The sequence below is a fragment of the Bactrocera tryoni genome, chromosome 2 (assembly GCF_016617805.1).
Source record: "Bactrocera tryoni isolate S06 chromosome 2, CSIRO_BtryS06_freeze2, whole genome shotgun sequence".
In the NCBI taxonomy this organism is placed as follows: domain Eukaryota; kingdom Metazoa; phylum Arthropoda; class Insecta; order Diptera; family Tephritidae; genus Bactrocera; species Bactrocera tryoni.
The window spans coordinates 1,765,659-1,786,673 of record NC_052500.1 but is presented as its reverse complement, the minus strand read 5'-3'; the positions used below and the strand labels follow the sequence as shown (position 1 = coordinate 1,786,673).

At 43.0% G+C, this 21,015-nt stretch overlaps 1 protein-coding gene across 9 annotated transcripts in view; it reads left to right on the top strand.

The window, feature by feature from the left end:
• Positions 1–2,500, top strand: part of LOC120767965 (serine/threonine-protein phosphatase 6 regulatory ankyrin repeat subunit A) — a 28,876-nt gene extending 26,376 nt beyond the window's left edge. For 3 of the 9 annotated variants that reach the window (XM_040094368.1, XM_040094366.1, XM_040094361.1), the window contains 2 exons: positions 464–572; positions 1,049–2,500. In XM_040094368.1, the coding sequence (XP_039950302.1) occupies positions 464–572; positions 1,049–1,335 (396 nt within the window). In that variant the 3' untranslated portion in view covers positions 1,336–2,500. Of the gene's footprint in view, positions 1–463; positions 582–1,045 lie in introns of all 9 variants that reach the window. The other 6 variants (XM_040094365.1, XM_040094359.1, XM_040094363.1 and 3 more) reach the window with 4 other exon arrangements.
• The last annotated feature ends 18,515 nt before the right edge of the window (positions 2,501–21,015 follow it).

The window sequence follows — 21,015 nt, the reverse complement described above, 5'->3', positions numbered from 1 at the left end:
ACAACAGCCAATTCTGTAGTCTAAACACCAATTTTACCTAACTAACTTAACCAGTTGACCTTTTCCCCAACCCATTTAAAGCAAAATGGCAACAAACCACTTCTTAGTTATTTCTCTTTCCGTTTCCGTTTCCTTTTTCTTTTCGTTTGTTATGGCAAATCACAACTTACTCGTACACTGTCCTCGTACAGGCACCCTGTATTATGTCCTCTGCACACTTTTATACTGTACGCTTGGCACCCTGTTTGGCTCACCTATTGCTCGATGTTCGTGTACTTTGTCACTGCTCATACTCATATGTGTTTGTTATTGTTGTTGTTGTCTTTTGTCCTTAACTTAACCCACCAACAAACTCGCCTGGCAACTGCCACCAACGCCACCGCGATCATCAAACACCACAATTGCATAATAACGCGTACATACACGTTCTACATATATAATACACGCCAACGTCATCGCACAGGCGCGCATGAAGAAAAAGAAGCGTCCAAGTCTGGTACAGATGATGGGAATACGCCAGGCCAGCCCGCGCACGAAGGCTGGCGCCAAGTGGCTCTCGAAGATCAAGAAAGGTAGGAAATGTATGTGTCGCTGCAATGCTGCTTTCCAATTTTAGCCCACCAAATCGAGCGCCACGCCCACTTCACCAAACCAATCAGCAACAAACAACAACAAGCGATTGCGTTTGTGAAGTGTGCGTGCGCTCTGAGCGAGTTTAGCAGCTGCGCGTAGCGAAGTGAACCAATCGCGTCCAACAGCGCTGCTTAAAAGCACAAGTGGAGCTTATGGAAAGCTCACAAGGCATACAACTTGCGTATTGCTTAAACTAATATATATCTAATAGTAGTATAGTTCTATACTTAGGAGAGTGGAAAGCTTGATGCCTCTCCTACGAATTCACTGAGAATTGGCTCCCTAGCTTGCGCTAGCTCAAAATTTCGCAACTTCGCTACCAAAAATAAGCACAAAAACTCATTTTATTTTTCTAATCTCGCTTTTATGATACAACAACAATTGTGCAATTCAATAAATTTTGAATGGCCAGTAGACTCGGTGGCTCTATCCGTGGTACATCTCTCACCGCTCGGCTCGCAAACGAGCTTCACCGCCGCCAACCAGAACCGTATTGAGAATGTGGCCGACTGGGAGGCGATCGCCAAGAAGTACCGCGCACTCGTCGGCGACGAGGAGGGCGGCTCCATCAAGGACTCGGAAGCGGAGAGCGGCTCCGTCGAGGGCAGCGGTGGTGGCGGTACGGGCGCGCCACCGCCGCCGGCACAGGTGGGCAATAATGTTGCAGCACCACCACCACAAGACCAATTGCCGCACGTGTAGAGCGAGCTTTTCTCATACAAAAACTGCATTCATTGCGCATTTGAAGCACCAAACATGGCTACATACTCATACAGTAGAAAGTTGAAGCATCCAAGCTTATATTACAGTTACTAGCAAACTAATATGAAATTATATTACAGGTTTAAGTCAACAGGAAAAGTATGTTGTTATTGAAATACTTAAGTATGGGTGATTTTGATAAATTACGAAAAATTGTTAGGTTAAGGGTTAGCTAGTCGATTTAGTTAATAAAAATTATCACTAAACTAGCATTCCAGTCACGAGCTTCATATACTTGTTAAGAAATGTATATGTCTACCTTAGATAGTATAAATAATACTTAATTTATATTTATTATGAAATTGTAAGAAATCGCCTACCAAATGGCCAGAATAGAAAGAATAGAATAGAGTTAATGTTTGGAATAAACAACAAAGCAAAAAATGTTTTCCAGTCGTGACTAAGGTTAAATAAAGGCAGAGAGCTTTGAAATTTGTTGTTTTAAAAGATTTTAGTCATATAATTTTAATTAAAAAAATAAGTTTAGTATTAAGCTAATATGGATATCTCATGTTCATTTTACGACACGCATAATAAATACATGAACCACAGTAAATTTACGAAATATGTAAATATGTAATCGTGTTTATGTACATTATGACGACATATGTACAGTTATAATTTAATCGAGTTCCTCACTTCCTTACTTAGTCATCGATCACTCCATGAACATCGTCCTTGATTACATATTTCGATAGCCTGAACAGGGTATATCAAGTATACTATTTTGTCGCCCTCAAAGTAGACCACACAAAATGTAATATATTTATGCCAACGCATAAGCACTTTTTGGGATGGCCTTGAGCTCTTCAGCGACTTTTGCTTTATCTCTTCAATCGACTGAAAACGGGTTCGATTCCGATGATTGTTGGCTTATTTCCCAGTGAAATCCATAAACCCATGTCTCATCGACACTTATAATGCTCTCCAAGAATGTAGGATCGGAATTCGCACGACCAAGCATGCCCAAAGAGACCTGTTTACGGTACTGGTTTTGAAAATGTTTACCTTTAGTCGAGCAAGCCCCCGTTTCATACCCAAAATATCTATCAAAACTATTCAAAAGGACTCGCGAGAGATGTCGATCTCTCTTGCCATTTCTTTAACACTTGTCTGACGATTTTCAAGAAACATTTTCTTCACTTTTTGGATATTTTTATCAGTTGAAATGGTCGAAGGTCGTCCAGAAGGAGGCATGTCTACAACGAGCTCTCGATTGATTTTGAAATGCCTTTAACCTGGGGAATTTAATTCTAATTTCTGGATGCTTTTTTGTCACAATGTAAATCATCAATAATATGAGTTGAGTCGATTAAGCCATATCCGTTTGCCGGTCCGTCTGGCTGACTGTATATATAATTAGTCCCTCAGTTTTTGAGATATCGCTCTGAAATTTTGCACACGTCCTTTTGTCGGCAAGAAGCTACACATTTGACAGTACTACCGGCATCGGACCATATAGGCGCCTTACACACTGAACTATCGGAAAAAAGTTCTTGCAAGAAAAACTTTTTTATGTGACGAGATATCTTCATGAAATTCAGTACAAAATATTGTCCGGGGCAACGCTACAATATTCGAAAAATGATTACAGATCGCCCTACTACAGCATATAGCTGTCTTACTGAACGATAAAAACTAAGTTGTAAGCAAGTGCAAGGGATATGTTGTATTTGTAAAGCGTCTTATATCGCTTCGGTGCAGCCGAAGTTAATAGTTTGTTTGAGCTAACCTTCAGACAGATCAATATACATTTTCACCTTCTCATAACAACCGTCCTTTTCGCTCGATATGGACTACAAAACTGCTTATCAGAATCAGTTTGCCACTTTAATAATTTCCTTTCCAGATTTAAATTTTTTATATATATTTTTTTTACGTTTTTAATAAGTTAGTATTTTAATAGGAAGTATATAAAAATTTAAAAAAATAACTCGACAAATTTTATAATTTCTAAGATTTATGCATGTTTTGTACTCATACATCCACATATCATATGCATACTCTATAGCAACTTATATATAGAAGTTACTTAGACAATTTAAAATAAGAAAATTAATATATTTCGTAAAATACATACAAATATTTGTAAGAGCATCAATGTGTAATTTTCAGCCACTACACTAGTCTACCAAAGTTCAGTTTTTGTATCAAATTAATTGTGTAACTGTTAATTAAAATAAAAAAAAATTACTCAAACAAGTGAAGAGTGTTTCGGTATAAAGATATATGAATAGTTTTCATCAAACGCAGGCCACTGTGCCGATGCGAGCGACATCAAGCGGCACTTTTCTGAGACATCTACTGGCTGAGCAATGCGTTATGCTACGGTACAGTGCTGCGTTCTAGCAACTGCACCGGTTGCCGCTAGAAGGCGCTGATAGCGAATCTTAGGGTTGGAAGAGAAATCAGTCCAGGCAACATATACGTATAACAGTTTGCTTTTATTTCTGTTGAGGTGGTATGTGAAGGAAATCCATGTGAAAAAGTGGAGAGTTGATCCAAAGGGTTTTGAAAAGCCAAAGCCTTGAGAGTGATGTTGCTTTGATTTCTTAATTACTGCAAACTGAGTGATTATGAATAGAAATATTGTTCACAAACAGAGGCTGTGCGCTGCATTCTTTATATTTCTAGGCCGGCCCGAACGAGTTGCTATAGTAGAATAACCATTGTTTCTAACGTAATCTTTCGTAGGCAATAGCCGCTCTTAATATGCCATTAACTATTCTGAGACTATTTGGATTGCACGGAAATTCCCACAGCAAAGAGTTCGATTAATCACCAATGCGGATATACATACATGTATGTATGTAACGGTTGATGCAGCGCAGTTTCTCCAGAATTGAGTGGCATCACGCATGGCTGTTTCCCAGCCATTCGCAGAATACTTAGATTCATCAGCGGAATGAGCAACGTTTTACGGTAAACTTGGAGATCAGTTGCAACGCACAACAGCAAATCAGCAGTTGTCCATCATTCATCAAATTTGTTGCACATACTTAACTCGCACAAGCACAGCACAACAGCAACAACAAGCGAAGCAATAAAATATGCCGACTGTGTGTGTTCGCGCAGCAGGTGACATCTCCAGATGATGCTTAACTTTGACGCTGATCCTCTACTGTTCGCGTGCTTGCTGTTGTAGTCGCTGTTGCATGCATGCAGTGTCAGTGCAACAGCGCGAAGTGGCAGCCACATACGCACAACCCCTGATGTCCATATCGGAGGTGCTCTGGCTTTATTGTGTATTTTCGAATAATTTTGATTTGTTTTGATTAATGGCGAGCGACACAAACACTTAATTTGACAGAGGCGCAGGCGCCTGCACGCCACCAACTGTCCAACCATCCAGCAGCGGTGCTGACTGACTGCAACATGCTCAGTGTGAGCCATAACTCGCTGCTTACTACGCACAGCCATCAGCTAAGAACCATCAGCAGCCATCACAATGTCCGGCTGACAAGCTGGTAGGCACTTCGAGCTCAACACTTCGCTGCCTCCAATCTCCCGGCATAGCCGTGAGACACATTTTGTGCGATCGTTTTGCTGGCGATTTGCTTGCTATTTGTTGTGACTGCGCAGTCGTCACCGCGCATACCGGCCGTGAGACGGATTCACACATGTATGGACACACATGGGAGCACGGCTTGACTGACTAGCGCACCACGTCTGTCTGTCCGACTGTCTGCATGTTTTCGGAAAACGATTTTTCCACTCATTTCGAAAGATTAATTGCCGTAATCATATCAACACACACGGTTGTTGTTTGCTCTGCTTGGCTGCACTGTATTTGCGTTCGCATTCGTTGAAGACCTGCTGCTGCCGGTAGGTGCTGGTGATCAATGGTCATCCGATCATGTGATCATGTGAAAGTGTACGTTCCGAGTATGGCGAATGCTTAATGTTGAGATGTGAGCAGCAAATGCAATCAAGATGCTAATTTGAGGAAGATTAATAATTTACTTGTAAGAGAAATCATCCACAAATGTAACTACACATGTCACTGCTTGAGAGTACAAGATTTCCCCTCTCGATTAGGACGCCAAATACCAGGAAAAGTCATGCAAGAAGTAAGACAATGTAACATTTACAATAATGAATTGACTAATTTGTATATTAGATTCTCTCAACTAAAATTAAGTAACGAAGACGTCGAGGAATTTCAAAGATCTCATGGGGAATACATAAGAAGCTTCTTCATGGCGGTAGTATTCTAGGAGGTTTTCTATTTCTGGAAGCGACGATACAGGACCAATAGTATCAGGAATACCAAAATGAGAAAGCTGACCGATAAACGATTACGCAATATGTAACGGTTATAATATCTGTTGGAGAAATGATGAAAGCCTTTTGAAAATAAGAGCACGGGACTCAACTACAAAAGGCATCTGGAAGACATTTCGTCAGAGCGTCCATAAACCGCCATTTCTCTTCCATATCGCAACAAATTAATATCAACCTCAGCCATACAAGTTAAAAGTCTACTCGCGTGAAAAAGTCTGCGGCTAATTATTTCAACAAACTCGCTCGCCCAGTGCCGTTGTTGAAGGTAAATTATGTTGGCACAAATTTTGGCATAATTGAATTTTAAACTCCGGCCCCAACCATAAATTCGTGTAAATCAAAAGCCCAAGCCAACGTCATAACCGTCAAATATGGCTCTTACCTCGAAGACAAGTTACGAGCACTTACTACTGAATGGGCTGGGTTGGAATGGGACGGAATGGCATGGCAATGGCAACGGCGCGCAAGATTAATTGAAATTTTATGAGCATCACTTTTTCCGCGCGTAGACATAAACCATCAGCGGAGCCACCTTTTGCCAACCCTTGAGGTCATTCAAGGTGAAACACGGTTGCCATCACCGACACCATTGACACCAACATCGCAGCCACAGCCACACGCGCAAAGCTGCAACCGCGGGCATAGCAAATTTACGCTGCCTCTTGTCATTGTTGGCGCAGCCGAGGCCGCGAGCCAATGGGAAAACACGTGAAAAATGGCAAACACATTAGACAAATGAACTGCCAGACGAAGGCGAGACGCGCTTTGGCTGACGGACGCACTATTCGACTAAATAGCATATGCACACCCAGTAAACTTTGGAACTGCGTCCGCGAAGAACGAACGAACCCCGACCACTGACAAATGACTGATCTCACTGACGCGATCCTGCTGACGCGTCAAACACTAAGTAATAGACTGTGAAATTACTCGACTTTGTTGGTGTGCGCGTGTGGCTCACGCCATTCGCCTTGACACATTTAAGTTCCATTGAAGCCGACGAGATGGCTCGCGGCTTAGCACTTTCGCAAGCGTTCACGCTTTGAGCCGACGTTGCCGTTGCCAGCCACCTTGGCGATGTGACGAAATGAGAAACTCTCCGCACGTGTGTGCCTGTGTGTGGTCCGCACTTACCGGTGCCAATTACGGCGTAAATGTGCCTACGATTTTTCACACAAATTTGACATTTGCAAATCTGCAGACGTCAGTGGGACGGCAAGTGGGCGGTACTGCGGGCAACTCAAGCTACGGGTCGGCTTCGGTGGCCACAACGACACAAAAGCGGCACACAAAAGTGAATCTCAAATTGATTTTTAATGTTGAAATTAACCCGAATTGCGAGCGTATGCACTTTCAGCAGTCGCGAGCTGCGGCCTTCGGGCCTGGGAACTAGCAGTTGTCGTTGCTGAAATTCATACTTTTCAAATTTGTGTTTTAAGTTCGTTTCGCAAGTTGCAGCTGCCTCGGGCGTAAATATTAACGAGCCGCTCAACTCTGGGAGAAGTGCCAGCGCGGCAGATATGAGACCGCAATTTGAAATTTAACACTTAAACTTGTTGATATTTGTCAGTGTCAAGTGTCAGCAGTAATTACAAACTCGAGAGGGTGGCGGCACTTGCTTGCTTCAGGATTAAGTTGGGGCTCCGCGTTGTCTTATTATGCAAAAATTCTGCTTGTAATTTGGTTCCATTCCAACTATCAACGAACGCGATTGCTTGTTCGAAAACCTATCTGCCTCAATTCATATCCTTCACATGTCGGGAGCATATCCCTTTGCACTCACCCCTAAAGCAGATCAGCCGAGTGGATAAGCCGCCAGCAAATGTAACTGTATTAATACTTAAGGTCTCTAAAAATTGTGTCGGAATTTTTACTTATGCTTATATGACTGACTGTAAGCTCTTAGTTGTCCTTCCTTCACGCCTTTGGTACTCAGTCAGTACCCTTCAGTGTTGTAGTCCTCTGTGTGACTTCGTGGTTTGCTTTGCGAATTGTGCGATCTCATTTAAATTGGCTTAATGAGTTGACAATGCGTATCCTTTACACACGTCCCTCATATAAATATCTATGCGTCCGACTGTCCGCTGTTCAACTGGTTGCCTCGTCCACTCAATTCTGCATTTCCTGCCGCAGCTGCGCATAATTTTTTAACGCCAACAGCGTCACGAATGCATATTTATTTAAAATACACCATTCTTACAGAAATTCGCATAAATATTTGTACATTCGCGGCTCGCACACTTGAACTTGTCATAATCGCCTTCGCGCGCCGCGTCCTCGGCGTTGCATATTCGCACAATGTTAACGAGTGTCCTTTCAGCTTTGCATGCCACAGCGAGCAACGAGCGGCGAGCAGCGAGCACGCATCCTTCACGATAATTGCGTGCTCAGTTCAAAGCGATAACATTTCGCAGTCGACACAATTTCAGTTGTTGACGCTTAATTTAAATTGAAATTCCGCTGATAACTGCGGCCGGCTCCCTTCGAGGGTGAATATATGTGTGTGTGTAGTTATCTACATTTTATATAGACATTCGCATGAATTGTTTGTATTCCGGCGGTAAATGATTAATGTGGAAAGGTTTTACTCAATTAAGGTTATAATTGTGTTCGTCATGGTGATATGATGCCACATGAGGCGCGGGGTATTGGCTTACAGTCGTCATAAGGACATAGCTTGGTATCGCCAGGCATGTTTGCAGACTGAAATTTTACTAATTTGGCAGGAGTAGAGTTTGGAGGCGGCTACTAACACCCGACTCTGCGTTTCTGGCATCCAAAAGAATCTCAGAATGTCTCCCAACCGCCCGCAAGAGGTTCAAGATTAGTAGACTTATTATCTGGGTAACCGGTCATATAAAAATTGATGCAAATGAAAAGACAGACGAGCTGGTCCCGCTCGATGGAAGCTGGAGACACAAATGCGCTTAGCTGTTCCAGGCAATTAGCTCTTTCTTCCCTAGAGAAACGTCTCAAGTCTTCGAACACGAGCAACGCAGGGTATACCACAAACTTACTATGTGGTGATGTTGATGGTGAACTGGCCTGAACTGAAAGCTCATACGGCTAGACAAAAGCAAGCTTAGTAACATTGCAGGGGTCATCACAGAGCACCTACCCTTAAGATCCCTCGATAAAATGGGAAAAGTGGATGCGGCGGAATGCAGAAGATCCTTGGAGGACGATGAGACACTGAAACGCTTTCAGCCGTATGAAATAAGATATATTCCACAGCTCCCAATGCTCCAACTTAAGAGACATTGGGCAGCCGGGGCTGGGGCTTTTTGCCAAACCCACTGAGTTACTGGATAAGGCTTAAATTGTTTACCACCCAGCGACACAATGGGCCTAATGATGTCCTATTCAACCAACAACCAGCCAACTATGTTATATTCAACAGATTTTCATCGCTTCGCGAATTCCATGCATTCCTTAGTGAGTCATCAAGTGAGTCATTTGCAGAAGCGCATACGATACTCGAAGCTGGTGCAAGGTGTGCGTGTTTCAAGTAATTTGTAAATGCAACGCAGAAATAAATGCAGCAAAGTGTACAAAAATGACAGGAATTATTGACATTGCCACATTGCGTGGCGTCATTAACTGTGTGGCCACAAGTGGCCTGCAGAGTTCATAAGAGCCTGTGCGTCCACAAATCCCTTCAAGTATAGGCATTGCCTGGCTTAGATCTTAAGGCTCACCGTTTCTGGTCACACGAGATTTTCAATTAAAATTTGTATACTTTCAGAAATCAAGCGTAAATTCACACGCTGTCCACGATCTTTTGCCAACAACAACTTTTCCTACACAAATATTGTTTTAACTGCGAAAGCTCATTTTCAGCGGCTTGCGTTGCATTTACAAGGCTTACTCGATGCCGCATGGCTACTTTCCACACAAAGTGGCACCCACAAAAGCGCTCAGCAAAACAAATTGACGAAATTGTTCGCACCTGGCCGGTCATAATGTCCCCCTACTACGTACTTAGCATTGCTGCTGATCGGCTGCTGTTGGCGGTGGCGGTGGCAGTGGCAACCGGTTGCTACTTTCACAGCTTCTACAGTGAGTGGTGTTGGTGTGGGCCGCAGTCGGCAACATGAATTTCCCAGTAATTTTCGCATACGTCACGGTCACATTTGTGCTACCATCACCCATCACCTGCTTGCCAGCGATCGTTAGGCGCTCATTTGGAGTGCTTGTCTTGCGTATCGAATGACCATTTGCCACCGCTTCGGCGGCTGCCGCTGCAGTTGTTGCCACCGTGGCCCACTCGCCGGCTACCTGTTGCACTGCAGGCTGGGAATCTGCGGACGTGATTATATTGCTCAACGAAATTAGGCATTTTCTTCGGCTTCGGCGCGAAATTCGAAAAAGCACAGATGCGGGCAGAGCTTCCAGCTTACCGTTATTGCACTGAGTGGTGTTGCATGTGTTTCAACTACTGGTGTGACTAATTAGATTGCGGGTGGCAATCATAGTTGGAATTTCTCACATCATAAATTGAAGATGTATCGTTCTAGAGATTCCTTAAGTAAAATTAGAAATCCGAAAATCAAGGGGCTTTTCGAGCGATATTTAAAACGTGCGAATCTCGATCTCGCATACTCGTTTGTAACAGTAGACTCTTTTAATCCTACGGCAGCGGGCTCGTTAGTTTTTGTTTTCTTAGAGTTGCCATAAACCAATTATCCAGACAGCCATTCGGCTGCTTTCTTATTTGGTGGTATGCCACTCACAGCTTTTTCATTTTGTTAATGGTTTTTATGACGAGTTGAAGATACTTTCAAATTAATCTAATTTAAGTAATAAACGTCGTTTTTTCAAATGAGTACGACGTTTCCGAGTCATGTGCGCGTGTGTGTGTTCGTTTGTGCCGCGGGCGTTGGCAGTCGTCGGCTAAGTGCTGTATTATTTGCAACAAACATTGCGGCAACAGCTTGTCTGTGGTTTCACTTCACAGGTTCTCACCACCTATATGAGCTTGCCACACAGTGCTCTGTATGGATTCCACGGCGGCACTCAAATTAATTATAAAGTCGGCAACTTGGCATTTCGCCGCCTAATGATCAGCAATGATAGCCACCGATAGCTAGAAACATTACGGGTTTGATTTCTTCATGGTTTGGGGCATATCTAAGTATATCGAGAGAATTTGCGATCTAAAATCGAGTTGTACTATTTTGTATAATTTTTTTAAGTTTACTTCTTCAGATACTTCCGAACTAATACATTAGTTTATCTAGCCACCGTTGCCTATTAGGGGCCGTGCGTGATTACCATATACAAAAAATGCCTCTTAATTATTCCAATACAACCTTATCTAGTGTCTTCGAAGACACTTTTAACCTGAGAAATTTTGTCATAAAATCTTTCCGGTTATCGGAGGAGCTTAAAGGCTACATATGTGGGCTACTACGTCAAGCCGATAACATGAATTCGTATATCCGGAATAAGCAGAGAGTTTCCACCAAATATAATTTCCAAAGGTACTTCCGAACTTCAATGACAAATTTTCTTTAATAATATTTGATTTTATATATCCAAATATGGTTACATGCCTACAGTGTCCATCCGAAAAGTAATAGGACTGATTTTCTTCCACCGCGACTGTACTACTTCGGTAGAGGTCTTTCCTAGCTAACGAACGAGCGACTAGGCAGTTGTCCCCGAACACCTGGAGAGTCTGGACAAACATTTTCGCGCGATGGTGCAAGCCGAAAATGCCACGTTCGTTAGAGCAGAGGTACGCGATTAAATTCTGTGTGAAACTCGGTGAATCGGCGACAGAGACGTTTGATGTGATCAAGCAGGTTTACCCAGATGTTGCTTTAGCAAGAAGTGGTGTGTTTCGGTGGCACCAGGCCTTTTTGGAGGGACGGGAAAAGGTCGCTGATGAAGTCCGGAGGAATGTGCAAATCGAAACTGAAGACGATGCTCATTGTCTTTTTTGACATCAAGGGTATCGTTCACCATGAATTTGTTCCTCCTGGACAGACCGTCAATGCCAAATTTTGCACGGAAGTTTTCAAGTGGCTCAAACCAAGGGTCAATCGGGTCCACAAGAAATCGCAGCCTATTTGAAGTTGGACCACCGCAGCCGCTATACAGCCCACATGTGACCCACGAGACTTTTTTGTTTTCTTGTCTAAAAAGGCCGATAAAAGGGCATCCAAGCAGCATGCACTTCGGTTCTCAACGCTATTCCGGAAAATGCCTTCAGTGACGCCTTCAATGCTTGGAAATCAAGCTGGCAGCGCTGCAGCGACGCAGAAGGAGCCTATTTTGAAACTTTTAAAGAATTGTAACGATTGGTTCCAAACCGACTCAGTCCTTTTACTTTCCGGACAAACCCTGTACATCTTACATATTAATTAGCAAATTCACATCAAATGCGTTTCGATTACAAGCAAAAGGTAATAGCGTTGCCAGATTATTTCATTACGTCCAAATAGCTTATAGCATTTCTTTTTTTATATGTGATAAGATATTCGTTTGCGCCCTTTGATCTTTGCTTTGGCCCGAAACTGGCTGCACTTGAGACCCAGGAACAACGTCACACTTTAGCTCCTAGTCCAACAGATTAATAGCAAAACTGCAGAAACAACAAATGCTAAAAGTAAATTGCTAATGAAACCACTTACAACAATTTCTTGGACCGTCCCTCACTCTACGTTTTGGCTGCGTTCTATGGCCTTTGTCAAAATACTCCCTCACACACACACACACACGGATACAGCAAAACATAGTTGAGCAAATACGTGTGCGATTAAATAATACGAAAGCTAAAAAAGCCGCAAACCATCAGCATATTCGCATGATCGTGCTGGCGTCTGCCAGCCATAATTCCTTTGATCTTGCAGCGCATTCGATCAAATCGATCAAAGCAATTTTTGTGGCCTCTTCTGCGCCGAGAGCCGAGCGCTGTTCAAGTGCTCAATGCGGCTAAGAAGTAAATACATATGTACAGCTATGCGGGTACAGCTATGTTGGCAAATACGAGTACATTTACACCAATTGCACTGATCAATCGAGTGATCGAAAGCGCAACAACAACGGCAACAATAGTAAGCCAAGTTGCAAACAAACATTCCGCATGAGTTGCAAGGCGTTGCAAAGTGGTTTTGCCGTTTTTGTTTCTGATTCTGTTGTTGTTGTTGTTGGCTGTTTAATTTTCTTATTGCCGGCTGCATGGCAAATTCTTAATAGTCACAGAATAATTTCTTCACACTCATCCGCACTCATTTGGCACTTTGCAATTTACCTGCTAGGACGCCGGCGCGTTCGGCCACAGCGCCGACCGAATACGTGACGTTCGTGGCCCATCGCTCAACGCGTTTACACTTCTCGCTCTACTCGTTTATCCACAAACGAGTTTGCCGAGGAGCGAACACAGGAGTGGTGCGGAGTGGAGTGTAGGATGCTTGCGTTTATTCCCTTTTTCATTAATCCGCCGTGCTGCTGCCGCAATCGTCCCTGCCGCAAAGGCGGTACGCATAGGCTGTGGCAGCATTGGCTGCTGCTGTGTCGGCGGTTTTGCTATAATTAAGGACCTGGGTGTAATTTGTACACCTATTTAGGATCGCGTTGATTACAGGCCGGCACATTATTGCGCTTGACACCTAAAGGGTCCAGAACGCAGCGGCAAATCCACCACCACAAACGCCAGCACCATCAACATCAACATTTAAGTGAGATTGTGCACCAGCCTCCTTGCTGCTGTTGCAATGAGGCGTTTGCGGCCGGCAGTCGGCAATTGGTCTGTCATGGATCCGCCATGGATCTGGTGCCAGTGCTGTTTGCTGGTTGCTGGTTGCTGGTGCTGCCACGTTTCTAGTTTATTGGCGCAAAGGGTTGTGTGCAGCACGATTCGGTGTGCGAATGGGGCAGATCAGAAGTTCAGATTGGGCAGCCTCCGTGATATTACGATGCAGGCAGATCGGCAGATAGCTCGCCAGCCGAAGGCACTGGCACCCAACCAACGAATGTTGCTTGCGTCCTGCCTGTTGGCTGCTAGGCAGCTAGGCTGAGCGCTTAGTAGCGGATGAATGAGTTTGGGGTTCAGAGCATGGCGCGCGATCAACCGCTTAGCCATACAGTTGAAGTGGATTTATTAGCTGACGTGAGTATTTAGTGTTGACGGCGAAGTACAAAAGGATTTCCCTTCAACTCGCTGTGATTGAGGCGGATAATACTGTCGCTGTAGTTAGTAAAGGCTGGTTGGTCTCTCATGGTCTGGAGTGGCAGAGCAAGAGCAACAGGAAGAAGGGAAGTTATTAGAAACTGAAAGTTTAGAATCTTTTGTGCTGAGTAATTATGGAAACGCAAGGTGACTGCCGTTGCATGTTTGTGCGTATAGTGTGTAGATGCTCCTCTCCTTGATTGAATTAATGCCTCAATGTCTGCCTGCCATAATACTTCTTCATATCAATTTTTAAGATACAGATGTCAGATGGCGGCGCACATACTGAAGGCAAGTTAAAACACCTGCTCACACAAACTTATAGCCGCGTATGGACATTTGTGGGTATGTGTGGGTAGTCGAAAAAGTCTTTTCGTATTTTGTCAATAGATGCCGTTGAAGTCGTATAACTTTAGGACTACCAATCACATTGTGTCATACCACGCAAGCCTACAATGAAATTTGTGAAGTTTAAGGAGACGATGCTGTATTAGTTCGCATAGCACAAAAATAGTTCGCACGCTTGCGTTGTGGAAATTTCGATCTGAAAGATGCACCCCACTCTGGTCGATCTATCGTTGAAAAAGTCGATGGAATTATGGAAGATGTTGACCAGGACCGTCACATAAGCACCCATGACATCACTAAGAAACTTAGAATTGATCACCAAACCGTTTTGAACCATTTTAAAAAGGTTGGCTACAAAAAGAAGCACGATGTTTGGGTACCACAGGAATTGTCTGAGAAAAATTCAATGGACCGAATCAACATCGCGATTCCTTACTGAAACGAAATGAAATCGATCCATTTCTGAAGCGAATGGTAACAGGAGACGAAAAGTGGATCAAATAGGACAACAATGTGCGAAAAAGATCATGGTCCAAGCGAGGTGAAGCTCAACAAATGATCCCAAAGCCAGATTGACGCCTCGAAAGGTTATGCTGAGTGTTTGGTGGGTGGTGGTGGGCTCCAGCCTCGTCGAACGATTGATTCTACATTTTACTGTCAACAACTGATGAGGTTGAAGCTAGACAATCATTTGTTTCGGTCAATGCAGAAATTGGCTTTAAGACAAGCCTGTGAAAATTACTTGTCGCAGTTTTTCGCCGAGAAATCACAAAATTTTTACACTGATGGAATAATGTCTCTAGCGGAAAAGTGGTCGACCAAAATAGTACATATTTGGTTCATTACAAATATAAAAAAAATAAGTTGAAGTTTGATTAGAAATACGAAAAGACTTTTTCGACTACCCAATATATTTGTAAGAGGGGTTTTAATGATGTATTCATATGAGCGGGTCATATACATATGTATGTGTTTGTGCTCGGAAAGATTCTGATTTGTTTGAAAGTGTTCGAGTCCTCGCGTTCATCAAGCTACTCACATCTGTTTTAGATATATGCCAGAAATGCTTCAGAGTGAGAGAGTGTGACTTCAACTTAATTCTAAATTTCAGTTTTTGCGTAAAAATAATACGAATTGCAGTCCAGTTATCTGTTTCGCTTTTGTAAAGCAAAAAGTCGATTTTCAGCACTGCGGCCTTAAACACGCTCTTATTTTTTAGCTATTTTTTGAATTAATAATTGGAATTTTATCGCGATGCCTGGCCATAATTTATGTGCTCGTTGACCAAAAGAGCAAAGCGCAAAGCGCCGAGTCGCGTTTGCGAAATTTGTCAACAATTGTTGCACTTAACGAAATTGTCGAAAATCTACAAATTGGGCGTTTAATTGTTTTCGCCTTCGCATAAATTGACAGCAATTGACCAGCGTGGCATTTAGTGGCAATTGCCTAAAGTCGAGATTTTTATCGCTGCCAGTTGAATTGCCGACTGAGTTCATTGTTATTGTTGCTTGTGGCTTGAAGTATGGCAGTTGTTTTCGAACATTAAAATAATTTAATTAATTCAAATTGAAAAGTTTAGAACAGATTAAAAAATGCCACTTCCAGCAACACACTGCAAGCATAATTCTGCAAGCATATTTCAAGCTATATGTACATACATATGTATGTGTAGTATATATGGGTGTTATGTGCCCTATAATTTCGTGTGGGCGTAAGAGAGGTCTACTTGTATGTGTTGTATGTATGTATGTATATAATGTACATATATGTAAAAATGGACATTTGTGCATGCCAGCGCCACCCGCCGCTTTCCGAATGTCACGCAAATTGTCTCATCCTCGCACAAGGCATAACAAATTAATAGCATTGACACTTTTTTTCGCGGAACCTGCCACACCAACACCAACAAGGCAGCCGCAGGCGCTGGCCCAGACACGACAATTCGGTTAACCAGCAACTTGCCGTGAATTGAGGACGCTGCAGGCGGTCCCGTTAAGTGTGAAGCCTAACAACTTCAATTTATTAAAAATTTCTGTTTAGCCACAGAAAAGCTGTGCCATTAAATGTTCGACCAGGAGCTTTGTCAATATGCGGAATTCACAGTTGGCAGAAATGTGCCTCAATACAGTTGGCAGAGCGCTTGTATTTGTCACATTCTGTAAATTTACTACATATAAAGTAGTGTGTGTGTGTGGATGTCAGAGATGCCTAAAGATGAGCGAAGATACCTCGCGGATATACAAGCCATTTAGGCAAGACATGAAGGTAAGATATGAGTGATGCCGGATATGTCACGTGATAAGTACAACGCATAAAGGGTGCTATAGTAGGGCTAAAGTTTTCATTGTTTCAAGTGACTAAAAATCTACTGTCATTTATGTTTTAGTGGTCCCTTCTTCTCTGGCAACGCTGCTTACTGAGTGAAAGTTCAAAAGCATGACTTCCAAGAAAGTATTGTCAACCACAAAACAGACATCGAGATTTCGCTGTGTGTGTGCACCAAGGTGACCAACTGCAGGTTCATGCTTGACACAACAGTTTCACACCTCGGGGAGTCCTTGCCTGCCTCTACCGCAATTGTAAAACGTGGCTAAACGTCATAAATAATTTAAGAAGCTCTTGTATGATACTTATGTACACAAGTATCGATAGTGGGGAGTGGAAATGGGTGTGTAGTTGTGCTCCATAGTTATTGGCAGTGATGGGTGTTTGTGAAGAAATGCTATTGGGATATTTTGCTGACCCATATTCCTAATTTTGGAGGAGGAGAATAGTCACAGTCCTGCAGGAAAGCGACTCAAATACACGCTTACAATTTTAATGGATGACTTAGCTACCAAAGTTACATATTTAAGAAGTTTCCAAAACAAAGTCTGGAACCTAATCTGTTAGTTTAAACTTGAAAGCTCTGGCAGTGAGAATTACATTTTTATTAGACTCTTATTTTTAATTTATTTTGATTTTTTCACGAACACACATCTGAGCATTGGAAAAATCTTTCACGTTACCGGATATTTTGTATCATAGAGTCACCAAACCAAACTTTGACGGCTTTTCCTCAGCCCACATATGTACCTGCGATGGAGCTGTGGATGGGTAGAACCCGTTAGAAGAGAGAGTGTGGGTGCCAGGCCTCAGCGGAATCGCAGGCAACTGTAAAGTTGATAAGCTGGCATGGAAGGATACCGTAACCTCGCGATCACTAAAATGCGAACGGGACGGTGCTACCCTCTCCGCGTGTGTTCTATTGCTGGATGGTTGGCCTTCGCGGGAACTAAGCCTGAGGTGGGCTACCATTGTTCAATACGCTGTCGCCAGATCCTTTTAACCCAAGATCGAGCGTAAGCCTGTTCCAAGTTGTGCGGGTTCCAACAGGCCTTTGACCTATCGGTGTCAATACTGTAAGGTTGAGAATCTTACCCGACGTCAGCTGCAGAAGTTGTATGCAAATATACGGGGTGGGACAATTAAAAGGTTGTATCGTGTTTCCCGAATCAAGGCTTAAACACTTGGGATCCCAAACTTTCAGGTGTCGCACCGAAATGGTGGGAATAGAAATTAAACGCCTGGGCAAATACTTATTGACTACAAGGCGCTTTACTGATTTATAAGTTCGAACTACAGGAGTTCTATTTTTATAGCATCACAAAGGACTTCGTACATATGTTGCAACAATCACTTTCTAAGTATTTATTGAAACAGACTGCCGTGCAAAATCTGCCAGTGTTAAATGAAAGGTAGTAGATACATACAAACGCATATCTATCAAGTAAAAAGTAAATTCGAGATTAGCATAGCGTGCTGCAGCAACATCATTAGTAAAGCAAGATTTGCGCATGCCCAACCCCATTAGATAGCATTTGTGCACAGCAATACCTCTCCGCATTTTTATGTGGTTAGCAGTCGTGGAAGTACGCGGGATTATTCATTGCTTCCCGATCTTTTCTTCGAATTCACGCCAAGTTTGCATTTAATTTCGCATTTTAATTGCGTAAAACAATTTTCTTTTTCACAACTCCAAAAGACTAATCGGTTTTGTTAACATTTTGACAACACCGCTGCACCCAACAACATCTAACTGCATGGAGACGTAGACTAATTGTGGCAGAGTTGCCGCGTTGCGCGTCACAGTGCATTGACTTCACAGCTCAAGCGCTCAGCGGGCGCATTTTCTCACTTGCCGCACAGACGCCCAGCGTTGAACGCACGGCATGCGCCACTCGCCACTCGCCGCCCCCACATAGGTACGTAGCGCCAGCACTCGGCCACATTCTAGCCGCTGCGGTCACTATGGCGCGGTGCGGTGCGTTCACTTTGCTGGCCGGCGAGCAGAAGATGGAAAATGATTTGTGGAAAATGCGAAAATTGCATGTTGAAATTGCATTTTTACACAGATTTGACTGATAAATCGCAGCACTTACACAATGTAAACAGCAACAGCAACAACAAAGACAGCTGCATAAAAGCTTTGGCCACAATGACGGCGCTCGCTCTGTTGCATTCATTGTTGCTCGCTGGCAACAATTAGCAAATAGCAACAACAGCGCCACAGCGCACACATCAGCTAAAGCGAGTGTTAATTAGTCAAATGCAGCTTTTAAATTTATAATTAAAAAATAGCACGAATATGCGCTTTTGCGTGGGGAAGTATACTTGTGTGTGTGTGTCCGTGTGGTGGGTTTGTTGAGTGAATAAGCGTCGGAGATAAGGCGCTAAGGAGAAAATTTCTGGTGTGTCATTGCAATTTCGCTCTTATCGCAACTTTATTTGACGGCGTGTTATCTCGATAATTATTTATAAATAATTAATTACTAATAGTTTTCAGTTTGGTTAATTAAGTTGTGTTTTGCGGTGTGCAATCGTTCATATTGTTGGCAAGAGTGCATTAATCCCCTTTACTGTTTACCCACGGCATCGGAAAACCAAAGAATAAATATTAAATATGAAGAAAGTAATCACGGTATTAAATGGTGATATATATAAAACAACAACATTTAAATGTGGAGCGGTCTTATTTTGACCCCGGCTCCTGTAAAGCCCTCTCGTAACATCTCGGGTGCTTCCCTCGGCGAGTTTTATGTCGAATGCATTCAGAGCTGGAGTGTTTTCGTCCATTCGGACGACATGACCTAGCCAGCGTAGCCGCTGTCTTTTAATTCGCTGAACTATGTCAATATCATCGTATATCTCTTACTGCTCATCGTTCCATCGAATGCGATATTCGCCGTGGCCAACGCGCAAAGGTCCATAAATCTTCCGCAGAACCTTTCTCTCGAAAACTCGTGACATCGACTCAGCACATGTTGTCATCGTCCACGCCTCTGCACCATATTGCAGGACGGGAATAATGAGTGACTTGTAGAGTTTGGTTTTTATTCGTCGAGAGAGGGCTTTACTTCTGAATTGCTTACTCAGTCTGAAGTAGCATCTAGAGGCAAGAGTTTTTTTTACTTTGGATTTCGTTGTTGGTGTTAATACTGGTTCCAAGATAGCTGAAATTGTCCACGATTGCGGATTGTTGATCGCCAACAGTGGCGTGGGAGCCGAGTCGCGACTGTTTGTTTGATGGCAGGAGATGTTTCGTCTTGCCTTCGTTCACTACTAGGCCCATTTGCTTCGCTTCCTTAGCCAGTCTAGAGAAAACTGGACTAACGACGCAGTTGTTAAGGTCAATGAGATCAATATCATCGGCGTACGCAAGCAGTTGAACACTCAGACATCGCGACATAAATGCCTCTCTTTTTCGTGCTGTCAAAAGCTCCTTTGAAATCGACGAAGAAGTGGTGTGTATCTTCTTTTCAAGGGTATTTTTTCTAGATTTAACGCATGGTGCCACATTGATAAAGTCCAATCAGTTTGTTGACGGTGGTCTTTAATCTATCACACAAGACGCTCGATGGAACCTTATATGCGATATTGAGAAGGCTTATCCCTCGGCAGATGGCGCGAATTGTGGGGTCTACATTTTTTTGGATTGAATAGAGCACACTTAAATTCCATCGTCGGGCATGCTACAGACAAAAGTTAGGTGAACAAAACTATTATATTATATAAAGAAACTCTGAAAAGATCAGTGAAACCGAACTTTCTTTATACTAAGCTCGTAAATAATATGCTATGGATTCATTTGGAGTCACTGTCATTCTTAATGCATATATAGTAGCAAAAGCAGACATACATACTGCTAAAGGTGTACAGAGCCTGCTTAATATCTTATATAATACAAACTTCAAAAGCCTCTCTGCCACAAGCAATCAAGTCGCAGCGGCACAAGATGGCGCTTTGTCGCTTCGTCGGCACTTTTGAAAGTGTTGCACGTCTGTTCGCTGCTCTGTTATCCCGTGGCCACTCTGCCAAATTATAGCGCATTTAATTTGAGTCTAAAGTTGCATGCGTTAAACACTTCGCAGACAATGTGTTGAATTTATGCGCCAAAGCGTTATTGCTAAATTGCCGGCAATGGCTTCATACGGCAATATTTTGTTTATAAAGCTTTTATTTTTCATGAGTTGTTACTAATACATATAATAATGACGTTGAAATTGTTTTATTCCTGCACTATTTTGGTTCTCCAAGCCCGAATGTCGGCGGCTAATGAAAATTATATGCTTTCGTGTATGTACATAAGTGTGTGTGTGTATGTGTGGGCACGTTGTTGCTGAAGGGGAGGTGCGCCAGTTGGGGCAGAGTATTGATGGATAGTGCTGAATAGCCGCCAACAGGCAGAAAGCAGTGTGAGAGCCAAGTGCCGTGCGGGTCTGCGGTTCGGCGGTTCTGTGGATGTGGCCAGTAATTGCATGCAACTGCTGGTG